The 20,058-nt window shown below is 36.9% G+C and overlaps 1 protein-coding gene and 1 long non-coding RNA gene across 2 annotated transcripts; both read left to right on the forward strand.

The window, feature by feature from the left end:
- Positions 1 to 11,217: 11,217 nt before the first annotated feature.
- LOC308702229 (uncharacterized protein) lies at positions 11,218 to 12,871 on the forward strand (the record flags this gene model as incomplete). The annotated part of the gene is made up of 5 exons (XM_081384895.1): positions 11,218 to 11,276; positions 11,364 to 11,457; positions 11,601 to 11,945; positions 12,159 to 12,215; positions 12,776 to 12,871. The coding sequence occupies 5 exons, from the start codon at positions 11,218 to 11,220 to the stop codon at positions 12,869 to 12,871; spliced, it is 651 nt and encodes a 216-aa protein (XP_081241021.1).
- A 1,313-nt stretch (positions 12,872 to 14,184) lies between these two features.
- On the forward strand, positions 14,185 to 14,967 carry LOC308701870. Its single transcript, XR_014031523.1, has 4 exons — positions 14,185 to 14,249; positions 14,325 to 14,416; positions 14,519 to 14,636; positions 14,914 to 14,967. It is a non-coding gene; the product is annotated as an uncharacterized lncRNA (long non-coding RNA).
- Positions 14,968 to 20,058: the final 5,091 nt, after the last annotated feature.

A 20,058-nucleotide genomic window follows, 5' to 3' on the forward strand; every position in this document is an offset into this window, starting at 1 on the left:
ATGCACTTGCATTGCATTACATTGCATTGCACACCCAAACTAACTCATTCCCATGTTCATTAAAGAGATAATATGTGTTGTTGCATTGCAGTGCACATACGATCTAACGTTGTGCATCATTGAAGAATAACAAAGGGTATGCACTTCTTGCATTGCATTGCATTGCACACCAAAACTAACTAAATCCAAAGTTCATTAAAGAGATGACATGTGTTGTTGCATTGCATTGCACAAACGAACGTTGTGCAGTGAAGAATAATCAACACTCACATTTCACATTGCATTGAATTGCAAACCAGAACTAAGTCATTCCCATGTTCATTATTGTCATGAGATAACATATGAGTTGATGATTTTGTTATCTCTTTAATGACATGGGAAGGAGTTAGTTCTGGTGTGCAATGCAATGCAAAAAGTGTTATTCTTTAATGCACAACGTTAGATCGTTTGTGCAATGCAATGCAATGCAAAATGTTATCTCTTTAATGAACATTTGAAGGAGTTAGTTCTGGTGTGCAATGCAAAATGTGCATGGCCTATGTTACTCTTCAGTGCATAACGTTAAATCGTTTCTGCAATGCAATGCAATGTAACATGTTATCTCTTTAATGAACATGGGAAGGAGTTAGTTCGGGTGTGCAAATGCAATGCAAAATGTGCATTGCCTATGTTACTCTTCAATGCACAACGTTAGATCGTTGGTGCAATGCGATGCAACATTTATCTCTTTACTGAACATGGGAAGGAGTTAGATCTGGTGTGCAATGCAATGCAAAAAGTGCATACCCTAACTGTTATTCTTGCACAATGTTATATATGTTATAAATGCACAACGTTAGATCGTTTCTGCAATGCAATGCAACATGTTTATCTCTTTAATGAACATGGGAAGGAGTTAGATCTAGTGTGCAGTGCAATGCAATGCAAAAGGTGCATAGCCTATGTTACTCTTCAATGCACAACGTTAGATCGTTTGTGCAATGCAATGCAAAATGTTCTCTCTTTAATAAACATTTGAAGGAGCCAGATCTGGTGTGCAATGCAAAAAACTCTTCAATGCACAAAGTTAGATCGTTTGTGCAATGCAATGCAAAATGCTATTACACCAGAACTAATTCTGCACAAAGCATTGCATTGCACAAACGATCTAACGTTGTGCAGTGGAGAATAACATTTATGCACTTGCATTGCATTGCATTGCACACCAGAACTAACTCATTCCTATGTTCAATAAAGAGATAACATATGTGTTGTTGCATTGCAGTGCACAAACGATCTAACGTTGTGCATCATTGAAGAATAACAAAGGGTATGCACTTCTTGCCTTGCATTGCATTGCACACCAAAACTAAATAAATCCAAAGTTCATGAAAGAGATTAACATATGTGTTGTTGCATTGCATTGCATTGCATTGCGCAAACGATCTAACGTTGTGCAGTGAAGAATAATCAACACTCACATTTCACATTGCATTGCATTGCAAACCAGAACTAAGTCATTCCCATGTTCATTAAAGAGATGACATATGAGTTGTTGCACAAACGATCTAACGTTGTGCACTGAAGAATAACATAGGCTATGCACTTCTTGTATTGCATTGCAATAAGGAATAACTCTGCAATGATCAATCCGCATTTTTAAGCCAGCTAACAGTAGGCTCATATTCAGAATGTCATTCTCGTATAACGCCAACGACCTCACAATTGGGCTTCCTTTGTGAAATATAGCAGATTTTTAAATAACAAGTTTAAAAAAGGTGGTGTGTTATAGTCAGACAGACAGACAGACAGACAGACAGACAGACAGACAGACAGATAGATCTAAATTAAGGAACATAACAAGCATTACAAACTACAATAGCCTAAACAAAACTGGAAGCTTTGTAAGATTCGACCCGTCTTCACAAAAACTACATGCAGGGTTTTTAAACATCTCGTGTTGAGAAATTTATTCTGGGCAGTGTGGCAAGCCTGCAAAAAGCAAGATAACTTGTAGTCTATAGCCTACTTGAAAGGAAAACAAATTTGCCGAGTAAAAACAGAGTTTGTGTTGTTGAATCATATTTTTTTCTAGTACATCTTAAATATAGAGCTCATGCCAAATAAAAGTTCCAGATGGACAAACATTAAATGCAAAAAACAGTGGAATAACAATATCTTAAAAGAAACGACAGAGTGGCAAACTTTGAAGTAGGGTTAAAGTCATTAGTTGTAAAGCTTGAAGTGTAAATCTTGTCCCCTACACAGATATGGCCTATTTATGAATGAAATTCATGCAATTATTTGTCATTTAAACTGATGCAAACAGGGAAAGAGAGTAGAAAACACTAATTATCCTGTCGCCCCCTCTAGTGGACAGCATTAAGTATTACGGCCTTCATTGCTCAGAGAACGCAAATCAATGGCTTTTTTGGGAAAGTAAGTCTGACCAGTTAGAAAAGATACAAGCGAGTCAGACCAGTCTGAAGGTCTGAGCTGAGTTTGGTGAAGCATTAAAGTTCTAGGTGGAGTCGATTTCTCATAATAATAATAATAAATAATAATAATGTTTAAATATATGCTGGCTTTCTCGAGCCAACATAATAAAGAAAACTCAGAGAAACATCAACCAATTCAGTATGTAGTACAACTGTATTAGTTTTATAATAAAACTAATAACATTTTAAAGGTATGCCGTGCTCTTCAACCGACATGATTTTAATGAATCCCAAACCTGGTAATTTTGTCAGTATTAATGTACGTTCACTGATTCTAGCTTCTCTCTTTTCTTTCTCTTTATTTTCATGTGAACTGAGAAGGCTACACATTCATTAATATAAACTTTATTTCTGTTCAATTTTCAAAATGTTTTACGTCTCACACGTCTACCTGCCTTTTGATGTAAATAAAAGACGAGAGTGGAAAATGTTACGAACATATTATCATGGTACAGTTCAGCCAATTATTGATTTTTATTTCCACTTCCCTTTTATCCAAAGAAACGGAACTATTTGCACTGTATTTATCAATGGGAAATCATGCTAAAATAATCTGTCTATACTGTGGCTCACATTATTGGGGTCGCTTGCAAGTCTCTCACGGCAGTTCGTGACATAGTCACGAAATTTAATCTATTGATTCGTGTTCGTGGACACGATTTTCCCCATTTTTTCGTGTCACTCAGCACGACTTTCAATCTAATGTATTTCAATGGGACGTATTTTTCGTGCCTGCACCACGTTTTTCTTTCGAGAGCACAGTATTGTTTTTTTCTCAATTGTTTTTCATTTTGCAAACTTTAAGAGCTACATTACTCAATATTTAATCAATAGATTTTAATCCTCGTTTTTATTGCTTTATATTCGGTAGGCTACTCAACATTAATCTATTTATTCGTGTCCAAGGGCACAAATATCCTTATTTTTTTTTCGTGTCACCCAGCACGACATTCAATGTATTTCAATGGGACGTATTTTTCGTGCTTGCACGTCTTTCTTTCGAGAACACACTATTTTTTTTCTCAAATGTTTGGCTATTCCTTTTGCAAAATTTAAGGGCTACATTGCTCAACATTTAATCAGGAGATTTTAATCCTCGTTGTATTGTAGCCTATTCGGTAGGCTACTCAACACGAATTTATTCGTGTCCATAGGCACGAATTTCCTTCTTTTTTTCGTGTCATTCAGCACGACTTTCAATCTAATGTATTTCAATGGGGCGTATTTTTCGTGCTTGCACCACGTTTTTCTTTCGAGAGCACAGTATTGTTTTTTCTCAATTGTTATTAATTTTGCAGACTTTAAGGGCTACATTACACAACATTTAATCAGGTGGTTTTAATCATCGCTGTATTGTATTCGGTAGGCTACTCAAAAACAAATTGATTCGTGTCCATGGGCACGAATTTCCTTCTTTTTTTCGTGTCACTAAGCACGACTTTCAATCTAACGTATTTCAATGGGGCGTATGCACCACGTCTTTCTTTCGAGAGCACACTATTGTTTTTTTCTCAAATGTTTGGCTATTCCTTTTGCAAACTTTAAGGGCTACATTATTCAACATTTAATCAGGAGATTTTAATCCTCGTTGTATTGTATTCGGTATAGGCTACTCAGCACAAATTGATTCGTGTCCATAGGCACGAATTTCCTTCCTTTTTTCGTGTCACTCAGCACGACTTTCAATCTAATGTATTTCAATGGGACGTATTTTTCGTGCCTGCACCACGTTTTTCTTTCGAGAGCACAGTAGGCTATAGTTTTTTCTCAATTGTTATTAATTTTGCAGACTTTAAGGGCTACATTACACAACATTTAATCAGGTGATTTTAATTCTCGTTTTTATTACTTTATATTCGGTATAGGCTACTCAACATGAATCTATTGATTCGTGTCCATAGGCACGAATTTCCTTCTTTTTTTCGTGTCACTCAGCACGACTTTCAATCTAATGTATTTCAAAGGGACGTATTTTTCGTGCCTGCACCACGTCTTTCTTTGCAACATGGTCTCACCCCTATTCGTCACATAGGCTATGCCGTTTGGTCATTTCCCCCTCACGTCCAAAGCCGACGTTGAGGGTACCCCCTATTCGTCACTTGACAACGGAGAGGGTCGTCCGATAGATTTGAGTGCAAATCACTCATCTTTGAATTTTGAACTTTTATTATTTTCCTAAACCTAACTCTTTTTCCTCTCTTTTTATATAATTTTGGGCTACATTAAAATTACATAATTACAAGACGGTATATTTTCTATTTGCTTAAAACATTCCTTCATTTAGGTGGATATTTTATAATTTTCGATCACATATTGTGGTAATTTCCCCCTCACGTCCATAAGCCGACGTTGAGGGTAGCTAGCTGAAACCCTTTTCTAAATCGGTAATATCACGATTTTTCTTCTTTTTTATATTATTGTGGACTACATTAAAACGACATAATTGCAGGACTGCATATTTGCTGTAGGCTTAAAACATGCCTTAATTTATTGTGGGATATTTTATAATTGTCGATGTTATTTCAAATTGCAATGGCTTATATTGAGCCTACTTTTCTTTTTTTCTGCGCCCCAAAAAAAGAAAAAGAAAAAAAGAATAGCCTACTTTTATAGAACTTTCATCTCAATACTGTTTATGCAGTTGTAATAAATTAATTATATATAGCCTACTGCAGAAATGTTTATTACTTTATATGGACATCCTTTCGCAAAGAGATGGATGCATTCTGGGAAGTGATATGTGTTTAAATGTAATGGCTACATACTCGTTTTTCCTTCACTTGGACATTTATGCTGACCCCTTTAAAATTGAGCACGGATATAAAATATTAAGACTGTACTTTTAATTATGATTGATATTTTGGCGCAATTTTGTGCAACACGTCACTGTGTGCGACCATCGCAGAAACCATTGCCCAGCGCGATTCCACCACGGTAAGTCGCTTACAACAGTCTAATAAGCAAGATGAATTCATAAGCATTATTTACACGTCCAAAATGAATAAAATTACGAGTTAAAAAAAAAAACATGTTCTAAGCCTAGATATATAGCTGTAGATGTATATATACAAAATAAAATTATGAGTAACGTTATAGCCTATTTCCACATAAAAAAACATGTTGTGATATATATCATGTCCACATGTATATGTAGTCCACATATATTTTGGACGTGTAACTGCTTATTGAGAATTTATTGGGGGAATAGTAATTGGGGACATTTAGATGATGTGATTTTCTCTCGATCATCGTGGTTCACACTCAACGTCACTGTAATGTGTTAGTAATAACAATATTATCACTTGGTCTAACGTTATACTGCACATAACGCTGCCTTTAAATCTGGGATGGCGAACCCCAGGCACATGTTACGCGCCTTTAAAAAAAAATGTTAACTTACGCGACTTTTAACAGTAGCACAGGAAATAGGAACAACGTGAATCTGTATTTATTTATCCTAAGCATTTACAAGAAAATGGGAATCACTCACTATTAGGGTACACTTTTTAAATCTTATATCAACAACACTACATAATTAACATTTTCTGTTGTTCTCCATGCAGATCCTGTCAAACATATCACCTGTCGAACCTATCCGAACCTGATTTTCAAAACCCAAAGGCACTTTTAAGAGCCAACCTCTATCTCTTCATTATTTTCTATATCTTACATCCTCTCTTTCATCCTCAATCTTTATCTATCTCACAGTCTTTATCTATTGCTCTTTCTTTCCTCCCTGTCTGTCTTTGTCTAGCACTACTTGTCTGTCTTACCCATCTTTGTCAGTCTGTCTGTCTGTATCTGACTGTCTGTCTGTATCTGACTGCATTGCAATGGCCACCAAGCATAAACTTGATTCAAAGGATCCCCACTACCAAGAGGGGAGACGCATGGCTCTGGAGCTGAAACATGAACACATTCTAGCTGAAGCCAAGGTTAGAGTTTTTGTACACCTCAATCATTTTATAAAAACAAACATAAATTAAAGTAAAACGTGATGAGGAATATGTAAGAATGATGAGTGCAGAAGATTTTATACAGGTATATTGCATGATGCATCCTGCCATGTTCTGTGACGTGTTAATAAGGGAATATAATAATAATAATAGTAGTATATGCAGTTCCATCCCTCTGAGTTACAGAGACTTGGAGAATCTATTCCAAGGCTCATTTAAGCTGTTCAACACCTTACTAACACACTATGTTGTGTTTTCCTTTCACAAGTTACCTGCCTTTTGGTTACCGTACTTTTATCAACATCAGTCTTACAAGAAATATTCACTCCAATACACAGAGAGCAGCTGATGAGAGGAAACGTGTACGAGACCCTCCACACACCTCTAAAAGGGACTCTGTAGGACGTGGTAAGCCGAGGGGGAGGCGAGGAGGGCGACGCCATGCCTCCGCTACAGGTTATATCTGAATTATTTGACATTTGTAGGAGGAATTTACAATGATAATGTTGGACCAACTCAAATTAGAACACTGTAATTGTTTATTGAGAGTTTAAGATATTCAAATAACTAAAAAAACATTAGTGACACTATTGTAGAAGACACTACCAAGTACTTAACAAAAATATGTCTGATTTCATAAATTGTTTAGTATATAGTTTGAAAAGAAGAACAAGAATAGAGTGTGATAGCCTAACTTGTTCTTATTCTTCTATGTGCTGTTTTACAGCCACATACCCCATGGTTGAGGGCTCCCTGTCATCCAGTGTGGAGGTTCCACTTACTGCAATCTCAACAAAACTAAATCCTCAAGAGGAATTTGGTAATTCACAGTGATTAATTTAAGCTTGCACAGTATAAAAAAAGTGTTCATTCTAATACTGATCAGTTGACTTTTAATTGTTCCTTATCTAAATTATCCCTTACCGCTTTATTTTTGGATTTTCTTTACAGAAAAAAATATGGAGAGGCTCTCTGATATTTTGGCGTCATGTCCTTCTGCTGCTCAGCCTCAAAGTAGCTCTGCATCATCATGGTCTTTTCGGCAGCAGAAAGCCTCTGAGCGCTGGAAAGAAGCAAGACCATACCACCTAAAATGCCTTATTTCAATAGAGGCTGTTGGTCATCCCCTGTGTTGCCTTTGCAACGAGCCTGCTGTTATTAGGTTGGTTTTCATTAATATCAAACTTCAATTACCCAGGGTAGGTTTGCAGAGTGCCCTGCTTTATAGGCTAAGATGCATGTCTTTTGGGATGGGAGAAGACTTAGATACCCAGATGAAAAACACATTAATGAGAAAAGTACATCTAGGACCTTCTTGCTGTGAGGTGACAGTGCTAAACACTGAGGCACTACGCAATCCTATACAATAAAATCAAACCTAGTAAAAGGTAAATAGCTTAAATAGAGTGTACAGTACTTTATATGAGTTATTCACCTGAAATAATGTATTATATTATAATATTAATTTTATATATATATAATTTTCTCCTTAGGTGCAGGGAGTGTCTTCCTGAGGAGTGGTTCTGTGGGGACTGTGATGTATTGCATCACAAAAAACATCCACTCCACAACAGGGAATGCGTGATTCGTGGTTTTTTTGAAGCCATTCCTCCGACCACATGCATCATTAAAGGGGAGGATGGATATTGCACCCATGAGCAAGGTACGTTCTCACGAAAGCTTTAATTTTGCTGTTCAATGTGTGTCTGCAGACAGTTACAGATAATCTAAATTATTGCACTGTTAACCCTTGCTGTAAAATTCTGACAATATTATACCATTTTCCATTAAAACAGTAATATACCGTAGAAAATAAAAGTAGCCTACAGGAATATACTGTGAATTAACAGTGCTCAAAGTCGACACTCAGAGGCTGTTTTCACAATCACATTCACTATTCACTACATTAGTTCACCAATATAGTCCACTTGAATGAAAAGAAGTGAGTGAATTGAGAGACTGATGAACACCTGATAAGCAGAATCACTGAAGGACAGAGAAACAAGAACAGAAAAAAGAGGAACACAAAAACTACAACTGACTTCCAGCCACACTGAGTCTGAAACCAGTTTACAAACCAGTTTACGATTATTTCTTTCATACATGTACAAAAGTTCTTGTTGAGAATTAGCAGAGATTTAGTTATTAATAAAATTTGTTGTCACCATGATGGAGATCAGTACTTGCTTTAGTTGGTCACTTGTCCCTTGACTACTTACCATTCATCTCTCTCTGGCTGCTGTAACTGTGAGTTTATAAAACACGTTTGTTATGGCAAGAAAAAGTCAAGAGGAAGATAATTAGGTGTTTTTATTTTTGTGTGATGATGTCACAATCATCTTGGGCATGTCTGATTTTCAGTTTTTTCCTATATATAGACATTGGAATTATAGTTATCTCATATTAAGCATATATCTGTGAATCTACAAAAGGAAATCAATATTTCTGTAATCAGGTCTTCTGAAAAATATTGTAATCATATAGTGCATTCAATTTTATTTTACTCCTGTTTGGCTCAGACACACACAGATATCAACAATCAGCACATGAATCTCAACAATGGTGAAAAGTTTCATGTTGCAATGCATGCTGGGTTCCAGGATAATATAAAACTCCCAGCATGCACTGCTGCATGAATAATAATAATAATAAAAAAGAAATATTGCCACCATTGTTGAGATTCATGTGCTAAATTGTGATATCTCTGTGTTTCTAAAACACAGTGTAGCTCTGTTTCTCTGGTTATGCATCATGTGTTAAAAAAAAAGAGTCATTGTATCTTATTGCTGCGTTTTCACAGTGGTGGTAATGTAACACTTTTGATTGAGGATTAAACTCTGAATAAGTGAGAATGAATTCCTTAGTGAATGAACAGGCAATATGATGATTTTGTCATCATAATCATTATAACTGCAGTCATTCATAAACTGTGTGTGTGCACAAGTGTGACTTGCAAGAACACAGCTCAAGTAGCAAAAGAAAAACTAACAGTTTAGCATCAGCATCCCAACTAAAGCAAGCACTGATCTCTATAACGGTAACTTCAAACCAAACATTTTCAATTAAACATCTCAATAACAACTTCTGTATGACAGAAATAAAGTCATACTGGTTAATAATAAGTGTAATAATGTGTAATGGCTGGAAGTCAGTCGTAGTTATTGTGTTTCTCTATTTTCTGTTCTTGTGTTTCTCTTTTCTTCAGTGATTCTGCTTACAATGACTTACATATTCCCTTAATTATCTCACTGCATCGCTACTTTTTACTCGTAGTGTGGATTTCCCTGAGGGGTTGAAAGGGTTAACTGTGTAAGATAAAAAAGACACACCCACAAAATGTATTTTAACAGTAATAAACTGTAAGTTATAAAACAGGTTTATACTGGCAACACTGTTGCCAGTATTTTACTGTAAAATGTATTTTTTGGGTCACCATTGTGCAGAAGAGTAGAGCCTGTGCTTCAGTCCAGGAGAAGATCTACAAACATTGATGATTTGCTGCATGTTGCTTTATTTAACAGGCGGTGACTGTGTAGTTGCTGATCCAGTGGAAATCTTTTTATGTACAATAGTTTTTTTAGTGGTCTCAAATGAAAGAAGTTCACAGTAATACTTTGCTCACATTATTAATGCATTATAAATTTTTGTTAATACATTTAAATGATACTTGGTCAATTTAAGGCAGTTGGTTTCTGCAAGTGTAATCAGTTAACTATAATTTAGTGCATTTTTACAGAAACAAACTAGATTACAGTAAAGAACTGTACAATTAACAGTATTTTACTGGCAACAGTGTTGCCAGTATTTTACTGTAAAAAAACCCGGTAAGGTCTAACAGTGTGGTTTTCCTTCTTTTTGCCAGCTTGCATTTTGCCAACTGTGAAGGTGCCAGACTGCTCCTGTGGAGGCACAAACTTCACTGTGTTACCAGGCAAACCAGTGATTTTAATTACCATCAATGGTAAAAAAAAAAAAAAAAATATATATATATATATATATATATATATATATATATTGTAGATGTGATGTTTTTCACACTATTGTGCTGTGGCATTGTGCTTACAATTGCAGAAGTGACAGAAATATGGAATAGCACATGGAAATGTTATTAACTGAAACAAAGACAGATGTTTTTTTTTTTTTTTGTCCTAGCATCTTTCCAGCATGATGTCCAATCAACACAGCAGTGTGGAATTTAGTGAATTTGAAAATATAAATGTGGGATTATAGGAACTTGCGCAATGTCTCTTAACCATTCACAATGTGCATAATGAACTAAGTGTTGTAAAATTAAGTATGTGGTAAATGTGTATTATATTTTTAATTATTTTTTTTGTTCCAAGGGCGTTTTGACTTGCATCAGCCATTGTATGAATGTCAAACATGCCAGCAGCAGTGGACCCCTGACTTTAAAGACCTCCTAAGAAGTGGATATTGGCCAGCCTCCGTCACCAATTCCACACTTTATACACTGGACCTCTTGAGCTCCTTTCAGGAACTCAAGATCATCTCTCCGGGATTCTCCCGACAAGCCTTCGCAAAGCTGCTGGAACATCGCACTAAGTGTGGAGGAAGAGTAAGTGTAAATGTTATTACCATTTTATAAAAAAAAATTCCATAAGCAGACAATATCAAAATACTATTTCATTCTATATATTTTCCAGTCTGGATCTATCAACCGCGATGCACTGCAGCGTAGCTTCTTAGAGCTTTCGTATGCATCATTTGAGGAAGACCAGCTCTGCTGTAGTGCTCCTTTCACCTGCCCAGCCTGCACGCCAGAAATGTTGGCTGTTTCAGCAGATGGAAACAGAAAGCTATATCGCTTTCGCCGAAACGGAAGGTGATCTTTCTTCCAGTCTTTTTATTGATTTATTTTCTTACTTCATATATTTCATGAATGGATTTTCTATTTTTCTTTCTTCCTCAGCTCTGATGATCCTGGCTTTTTTGAGGGGCTCTTTGTGGCTGAAGACAGCGCGGTGTCTAGATTTGTCGACACCATACAGAAAGCAGTGAAAAATGCAAGTTGACAAAATAGTTGTTACAATAATAAACGTAACCCCCACTTCAATTACTCCTGCATATCAATTACAAAATCAAAATGCCATATATTGAATGACACCATTGCTTTTATTTGATTTGTCGTGTTTGTTTTGTTTCATAGACACAGGGAAGAGGCACATGTGGGGACTCCCAGTGGACAGCAGCGAGGGAAACTTCAAGGAGGGCTTCAAAATTGGATGAAGAGGGGATGGAGGTTGCTGTGTGTCGCCATGGGTTCCTTTTGAAAGCCCTTAATATGTACAGGGGGGAGATATTTGCCTACCCTCTGTACCTTCAGAAGGAGCTCATGCCAGCCAAGGCACAATTCTTCGCAATGGACGTGGCATGCAAATACTGGCCATACCTGGAGAAAGTTGCTAGTGTCCTTCCTGCTCTTCAGGAACTGACCACTATGAAACCCTTTCTCAGTGTAATGCATGCTCGAGCCCATGCTACTAAGTGTGAGGTGTGTATAATATTTTGGCATCTTATGTACATTTGTAATATTTACAAGCACATTAATAATATTAAATATAAGTTAAGCTACACTATGTTATCTTGTGTTTTTGCATAACCATTTCTTGCATGGAATGTAATGCCCTTTGATGCAAATTGTGGTTTGTGATATTGGGCTATATAAATAAAATTAAATTGAATTTCTTCCACCCTTTACTAACAGATTAATTGGAGTGGCAGGAACCAGGAAGGAGCAGGGACTACCGCTGGTGAGGAGGTTGTAAGATTAATAAGGGAATTAAGATCAATATAACTCAAAGGGGATTGAATTACAGGGAAGAACCGAATTATTATGCAAATTATTCAGAATTAATATTTAACACTTTATCAACTATTCGTCCACCGATAAGTTGAGATTAGGGTATTTTATCAATTCTGGACAGAATATTATCCCGTGGCCTACGGTAATAATATCATAAAGTTATGATAACTGATTAATATGAGCAAGGTAGCAAAATCTTTTTAGTTTAAGGCAGTAACTTGTAAGCACACAGCACAAGACGCTTGTATGTAAAATCAACCAAGACTTTATTGAACTACTCTAATACACACAAACTAAACTAACACGAAAACACACAAACATTCATTCAAACAGTGACAGAGAGTGATGTTATTAACGGAGTGTGAATGGAGTCCCAAATGTCTAGCGTTAGACACTATTTCTTGACCGCAACCTGAGAGAATCAAACTACTAGCACTTTAATCTTAGTTCGTTTTCTTAATAAGATTTGCACCAGTTCACTTCAGCCAGAATTAGGAGAATTGTGTACTTGCGTTTAGATGCTCCTGAGCGCGTGCGTTCCCTGTGACGAAGTTGCTGGAGAGGGAATCTCTTCGGCGCTGATTGGCTGGCAGTCGGTCGATGATGCGTTCTGAGGGACAGCACTCGATGGTGAGTGGTTGGTTGGCTTTGCCGGGTGGCGCTTCGTTCGCGGGATTTCCTGGATTGCGGGTTGCTATGCAACGGAGTTTCCTCTGAGTCTGGAGCGACTCTGAGAGGGGTTTCTTTGACGAAGTTCAGCGAAGGATCTTACGGAAGGGTTGATGAGTTTTGCGTGAGCTCTTGGTGGTTTGAAGAGTAAGCATACACGCTGGACGATGGAAAGGTCAGCGAGAGCAAAAGTCACTGCAAAAGCGAGGCACAAGGCGGGCAAAAAGCAAGGCAAAAAGCAACTCATAGCTGCTTGTCATTGGGTTATAAGCGTGTCCATCTGACCCGTCCTTCCTAGTGCGACAGCCAATCAGATATTGTCTTGGGCGGGACCTACGCCCCGTTCTCCGGTTCTTGCATGTAATTAGCGTAAAGTCCACATGATCACGTGTGCCCAAACTCCTGAGAGTTTAGTTAAACGCTTTAATAAGTAAACTTAATAGTTTAAATATGGTGCATCCTACACACATCTACTTTATATCAAAATTCTAGAAATCATTTACCCATCAAGTAGGTACCAAAATACATATACTTCCCATAGTTGAGGTGGGAGTAAATAAGGATTTAGCTGTGATAAGTGTTTAACACACAAAATTAACTTGAGTAATATAAAGCATACAGACTACAGAGAATACACATGTATGAGGCAACTTCTGGTGTTTAGTTCCTATAGCTGAGGTAGAAAACCTTACAAATAGGCTGTAATGAAAGTTAAACACACAGAAAGAACTCCACAGGTTACATAAAATATACATGATACTTAAGATATATGTGAGGTAAATACTGGTGATCAGTTCAGCTTATTGGAAGCAATTTTGAGACCGTTGTTCGTATTAAACCACAAGTGGGTTAATTTCAGTCTATTGGTTTTGGAGACAAAAGTCTCTGGAATTTACAACTGCAGAAAGGGGGGTGTCCCCTGGTTTAGGGTTTGTGGTGATTCTGGGCCATAAGAATGCTTTAGCATCCTTCGTTTCCTGATAAGGCTGTGGATTTATGCATTGGGGTCACCACAGGGTTCTTGGCCATTTGGTCTTAAGTTTGTGGAACAAAGAGGAATCTTTTCCTGCTGTCCTGGCATCGCTGGTTTGAGATTAGACACACACAACAAGGGGAAGGGGGGTGACATCTCCTTTAGCCATCTCGCCACCATGACTGTGTTTTATGACTTACTAATGGTTCACTAGGGAATCGTTCCGAACTGTGGAATGTGGTGTTGGTTTCATATGACATGGACTGTTCAAGGATAATCCTACAAGGTGGAGCAAGTGAACAGCTACCTCTCACGTTGTGCCCTGACGACCAAATATATGTCCAAAGCAGGTGACCGGAGTTTGCAATATTCTTGTAAATTTTTTTTAGATTGATCATCATAACCTCATTATTTGCTTTCAACAGCACGGGTGGACATGCTTACGTTGCATGCAATGGGGTGGAACGAGAAAAAAAATATCTCTTTACATCAGGCACTTTCCACAAGATATGTGAAGGTAAGTCTCATATTAATTGTTTTGTGTGTCCTTTTGTTGTGTTTACTTGGCCTGTTGTTAATCAAGTTTTAATCCTTATTATTGTATAACACTGTTCATCAGACTTGTCAGAGACTCCATGATGAGACTGCAAGGCTAGCTGACCTAAAAACAGAGCTAGATTGCACAGATGAAGTGGTGTCACAGTGGCTATCTGATGTAAAGGAATGGGCAGCTGGTGGTAAGCATGACCAGATAAAAGAAACAACAAACATCCCTTTCTACAATCTAAATTTTATGTTTGATATTAAAGAGCAGCAAAAAATAGTAGGTTGATCATCATCTAATGTGATGCCACATTTATGATGTCAGGTTTATTAGTATATTCCAGTTTCCTGCAGGAAGTGCACATACAAAGTTTAAATAAGTTTGATTAAAAGGTTTTACATGAAATTCAAGCAGAGAAACGGTTCTGTGTTGTTTTAACAGTGAATTTGCTTTCGTTATATCTTCTACAGAGACACCTGATACATCTCGTGCCAGTCAAGGCACCACACACAGAGGACTTCAGCAATCAATTGAGGGGCTCTACCTTAGTGTGAGGCACCGGAAGCGAACCCTCTACCGTCAGAATGGTATAACTATATAATATAATAGGTTGATAAATTCAGGCTACTGTATGCATCCTACTCCACCAACATGGAATTAGCAAATAAGTGTAGTGTTTGTTTGTCCGTTGTGGGCTACTGTAGGAACATGGAGGTGCAACATAGCGGCCTCCGTGGAAGGGGAACGTATTTAGATAAAAAACTGCCAATTCTAAATTAATTAATGCACAATTATTATTTTCAGGCAATCATGAAAATCATGCAAATAGATTCCCCCCAAAATGTTACACCTTGGACAATTTGTTTCCCATGTCAGTCTACATTATAATTTTCACATACTGTATTTCATTATGTTTTCAATAACTGCAGCTTTGCTTTTCAATTTTTTGGTGCTATAATTTTTTTATTGTTGAAGAGTTCTGTCAAAAACCTCTGCCTCTGTACTTCATGTCTTTCTAGACAGCAGCAAGTTTCGCCATCGCCTTCGAAGGAAGCTGGCAGAAGACAAAAAACTCCTTCTTCAGGAGATACAGAAATACAATGATCTTGTACTAGAATCGGCAACAAACATTGACGTAGCTGTGGTGGAGCATTCCCTAACTGGAGAGAGTACTGTGTCTCAAATATGGCCGTGGGAGGTTCATGGCAGTGGTATGTCTGTTTTTAGATGCTTCACAGGAATTTATTTACAGTTCTGCTTTATAGAGTATACTGAACTAAGGCATGCATGTTACATATTGAGTGTTGTAATATTAATTTAGTTTAATGGTGTATTTTCAGTTTTCTTATGTATCGATTTGATAAAAAAAAGTCAATGTTTGCAGTGATTATGCAAGATTGTCTCATGGATACATGTAACTGTTATTGATTCTTAGCAAATATTTCGATCAAGAAACGAGTGCACGACCAAGTGATGTTAACAAGGCGACTGCATGAGGAAACAAGCGTTTTGGTGTTGGAGATGGCACAACACTGCACGTGGTTGCAGAGCCTGGCAATGGTTCTCAAGAACAAGTTGGCTGAGGAGGGTAAGTTTAATTAAAACCCTGTCCATCTAATGTGTTTAAAAAAAACATACAAAAAAACACATCAGTCACAGAACTTGGATGGAGTAGAACGGTTATGGCTCTCTTTGCCGTGGTCCTTTGGGATATACATAAAATGGGGATTAAAATTGTTACTGTAGCTATGGTAACAAGTCAGTAAGGTTGTAAAGATTGATGCTTGAAAGATGTGCAGATATGTTGTATTATGGCTGTTACTTGAAAGCGTAAATGAACAAAAGAATTTTGACCATTGTAATTTGTGTCCTGATATGTTACATGGGGTTAGCATAACATCAAGATTAATCTTATTATTATCTCCTCCAGTCAACATAGAAAACCTTGATGGTCAGGAACTAACACAATGTGTTACTTCAGCATAACTGTAGTGAAGAAGAAAACTGTTAACTTAAAACAGCTATCAGACATGGGCACAAAACGCTTATATGCTGCTTTGGGCCTCCCTCCATAAAGTCATCTCAGTGAGCCGTCATGTTGCCTCAAGTCGTTTTATACAGAAGCTAGCCTGGTCCCATGTCAGCGATACACATAAAAATGGCAACCATCCTGCTATGTAGATTTTAATAGGTTAGTTCTTTGGCCTTATTAAATAATCTTAACATAGTTTGTCTTTAATGTAATCTCTTTTGTATTTTGAGACGTAGACAAGGGAAATGAGGGACTTTGCTGTCTCTTAAGAAGAAGACTGTCAGAGGTGTCAGAAAGGTTCCAAGTGGTCCTCCAACAGTACAAGACTGCCTTAGGTCCTGAGGCCTCTGTCCTTCTACATGTTGAAGAGGAAGATCAAAGTGGCCTCAGTAGTCCAGACACCAGTGAGGATGAAGAGGAAAACACAATTTAGGTCATTTATTTATTTATTAATATGTATGTTTGTTTGTTTTTGGAATAACCCCCTAATACTGTTATTCTTAGTAATTTATTTGTGTATTTTATTCATGCTAAAACAGCTGAAATTCAGCCTCTTATTATTGTTTTCTGTATTTCCCCAGATGGAAGCTGAACGAAGGACTGTGTTGAAGGAAATGGACTTGCCCTATATCTGTGTATTATTAGTATGCTGATTTACCTCATCAAAATCTGTGTGCATTATATCTTGTTGAAAATTCAAACTGTAGGTGCGTCCCAATTCGCATACTAACTATCCATCCTAAATAGCATTCGAAAATAGAATTAGTACATCCCAAATCGTTGAAATGAGTGTTCCAAATATACCCGGATGGTCTACTATTTCCGGTCAGAATCCGAAGTGCAGATCGATGCACACTATAACGGCTAATATTGCCCACAACCCATCGCGCTTGGACGAGGATTCGGTTAGAACTACAAACATGAGTGAAAAGTGTTAAAAAACTACAGACATGGAGGACGCGTGAATCCAGCGGTTATGTAGAGAGGTTTAGATAAAGGGGTTAGAGTGATTAATTATCAGTATCTAACCTGACGAAAATGTATTTATTCAGTGTTGTCTACATTATATTGCATCTGCAGATGCATTGTGAACTTTTGTAAAGATACGTTTTAGCCATTAACTTTTACATCATTATATTCAAATTACAAACACATGAGGAGAGTCTCCGCATGAAAGACCCACGACTGGCAGATCAACGAGCAACTACATTTCTCTCCGAAACGGTAGAAAATAAAATTAGATTGAATGGAGAATTTTAACAAGATGATTGACAGGGCAGTTAACGGTGACATGATGCACGCGACCAGTGTTGTAATGTAACGGAGTACAAATACTTCGTTACTGTACTTAAGTAGAAATTTCACGTATCTGTACTTTACTTCGTTATTTACATTTATGTCAACTTTCACTTTTACTCCACTACATTTCCTAGATAAAATGTATACTTTTACTCCGCTATATTTCCACTAAGCATCTTCGTTACTCGTTACTACAAAATAAAATCAGAAGAAATGTGTGCGACTACAATAAGGGAGGTTTGGCGAATCACTGCTCCTAGACTGCAGTACGCACGGCGCGCGCTCTATTTCAGCGTAATGCTTGTTTGTTGCCATGCCAAAGGAGGAGGAAGCACAACTGAAACCGCCATGGAAGCACGAGAACCTGCCGGAGGACCTGGAGCACGTTTAACTTACAGAGCTGCCAACTCTCACGCATTCACCGTGAGACACACGCAATTGACTTTTTCCACGCGCTCTCACGCCTCACATCAATTTTCTCACGCACAGAAAAATCGCGAAGCAAAGAGGACGACCGACAGACTAGACAGAGCAGGTTACATTATGATATAAAACATTTTTTTTTTAACTCAGATTATGTCAATTTTATTACGAAATTCAAAAAATAAATACTGTTTTGGCGCTTGTAAATGTTACGTGACAGTCTGATGACAGATCCCTAGCTCAAGTGAACCGATCATCTGTACTAGCTAATAGTAAAAAAAAACATGAATACTGTTGAAAGATACAGTAGGCCTATAACTTACCGAAATGTTCCTTATACATAATATCGATCAATAAGTGTTTTTCATCAGCGTGAAGAGGTCAATAACATAGCTGGAGGACAATTATGTCACATTTACCTCAGGAAAGCCATTTAATAATAGGCTATAGCACAGTTGGCAAGACAAATAAATAGCTATAGAGAGTATTTTGCTAAATATGTGTTCTATATTACATATTTATTATATTTTACTTATATCATTAAAGTTTTTATTATAATAAAAAAAACGCATTCTATTTAATTATTTTTAACCTTAAATAATAGCCTACTACAAGCTAGGGCTCTCTGTATGTTTACAGCATTAGGGGATTTTTTTTAATTTTTTATTTTTAGAAAAATTAACGCAGATCTTGAGTAGCCTACCTAATATTTATACAAATGAGTCAATATTAAATCAAATCACAATTGAATTGAATTGAAATAATAAAAAAGCGTAGCTTACCAGAAATTATAAACATTGTAACATGTCACTAAACCTAATAAAATTCAGTTTAATTACAAAAATGTTAGTGACAATCACAATACACTTATTGTGATGCAATTTTTGTTTTTACAGCTAAAGGTACATGCAGTGGGAGATAAACGATAACACAAGTAGCCTACAGTGCAGGCTACACAGTCCCTCCAGTTTTTCACGTTCCGTGATCGCTGAATTCAACGCATAATCAAAAAAAAAAAAAAACTTTTACTTTTACTTCAATTACTTAAGTACATTAAATATCAGAAAATTACTTTTGATACTTAAGTACAGTATATATCAGATACTTTAAGACTTTTACTTAAGTAATATTCTAAAAGGTAACTTTCACTTCTACCAAAGTCTTTTTCTAGTACAATACTTGTACTTTTACTCAAGTATTGCTTTCTAGTACTTTATACAACACTGCACGCGACAGATCTGTCCATTAAGATGACAAAGTAGTATGTCCCAAAGCTAGTATGTCCTAAATTTAGTAAGCACATTGCACAGTTCATTGAAGATGCACAAACCTACCAGTATAGGTGCACCAATCTTAGCCAAAAATGTCAACTTAGCATGTATGATATTACCAGATGTAATTACTGGGCTCACATGATATTTGGGTAGTGTATTCATACTCTTTTAAGAGAGACTCCCCTTGATTGTGATGACCCTGTGACCTTTCCTTTTGCACCAACATCAGGCCAAACTTTTGACTTGCATACAACAAATGTTATGAACCAATTTTTGTATTTTGCTGAGCAATGAATCATGTCATTTTTGTTGACCTCATGACATTCCCTGTAGCACAACCATTAGACCAGAATGTAAAATTTGACATTGTATTTGATATTGTCTAATTGTGCAGATTGCCATGAAATCTTGTAAGCACATGATGACTTTGGTGTGAAGGTGTGACACTAAATGTGATGACCATTCCTTTATCATCACATTTAGGCCATAATGTAAAAACTCATTCTTGATTACTTGCATTTCTCCACATTTACTTATTCTGCGGTGCAGCAGCAGTGTCTGTGTCAGTCTGTCATTTTTTTTTTCAG

The sequence above is a fragment of the Scardinius erythrophthalmus genome, assembly GCF_964197995.2.
Source record: "Scardinius erythrophthalmus genome assembly, chromosome: 14".
NCBI classification, from domain to species: Eukaryota; Metazoa; Chordata; class Actinopteri; order Cypriniformes; family Leuciscidae; genus Scardinius; species Scardinius erythrophthalmus.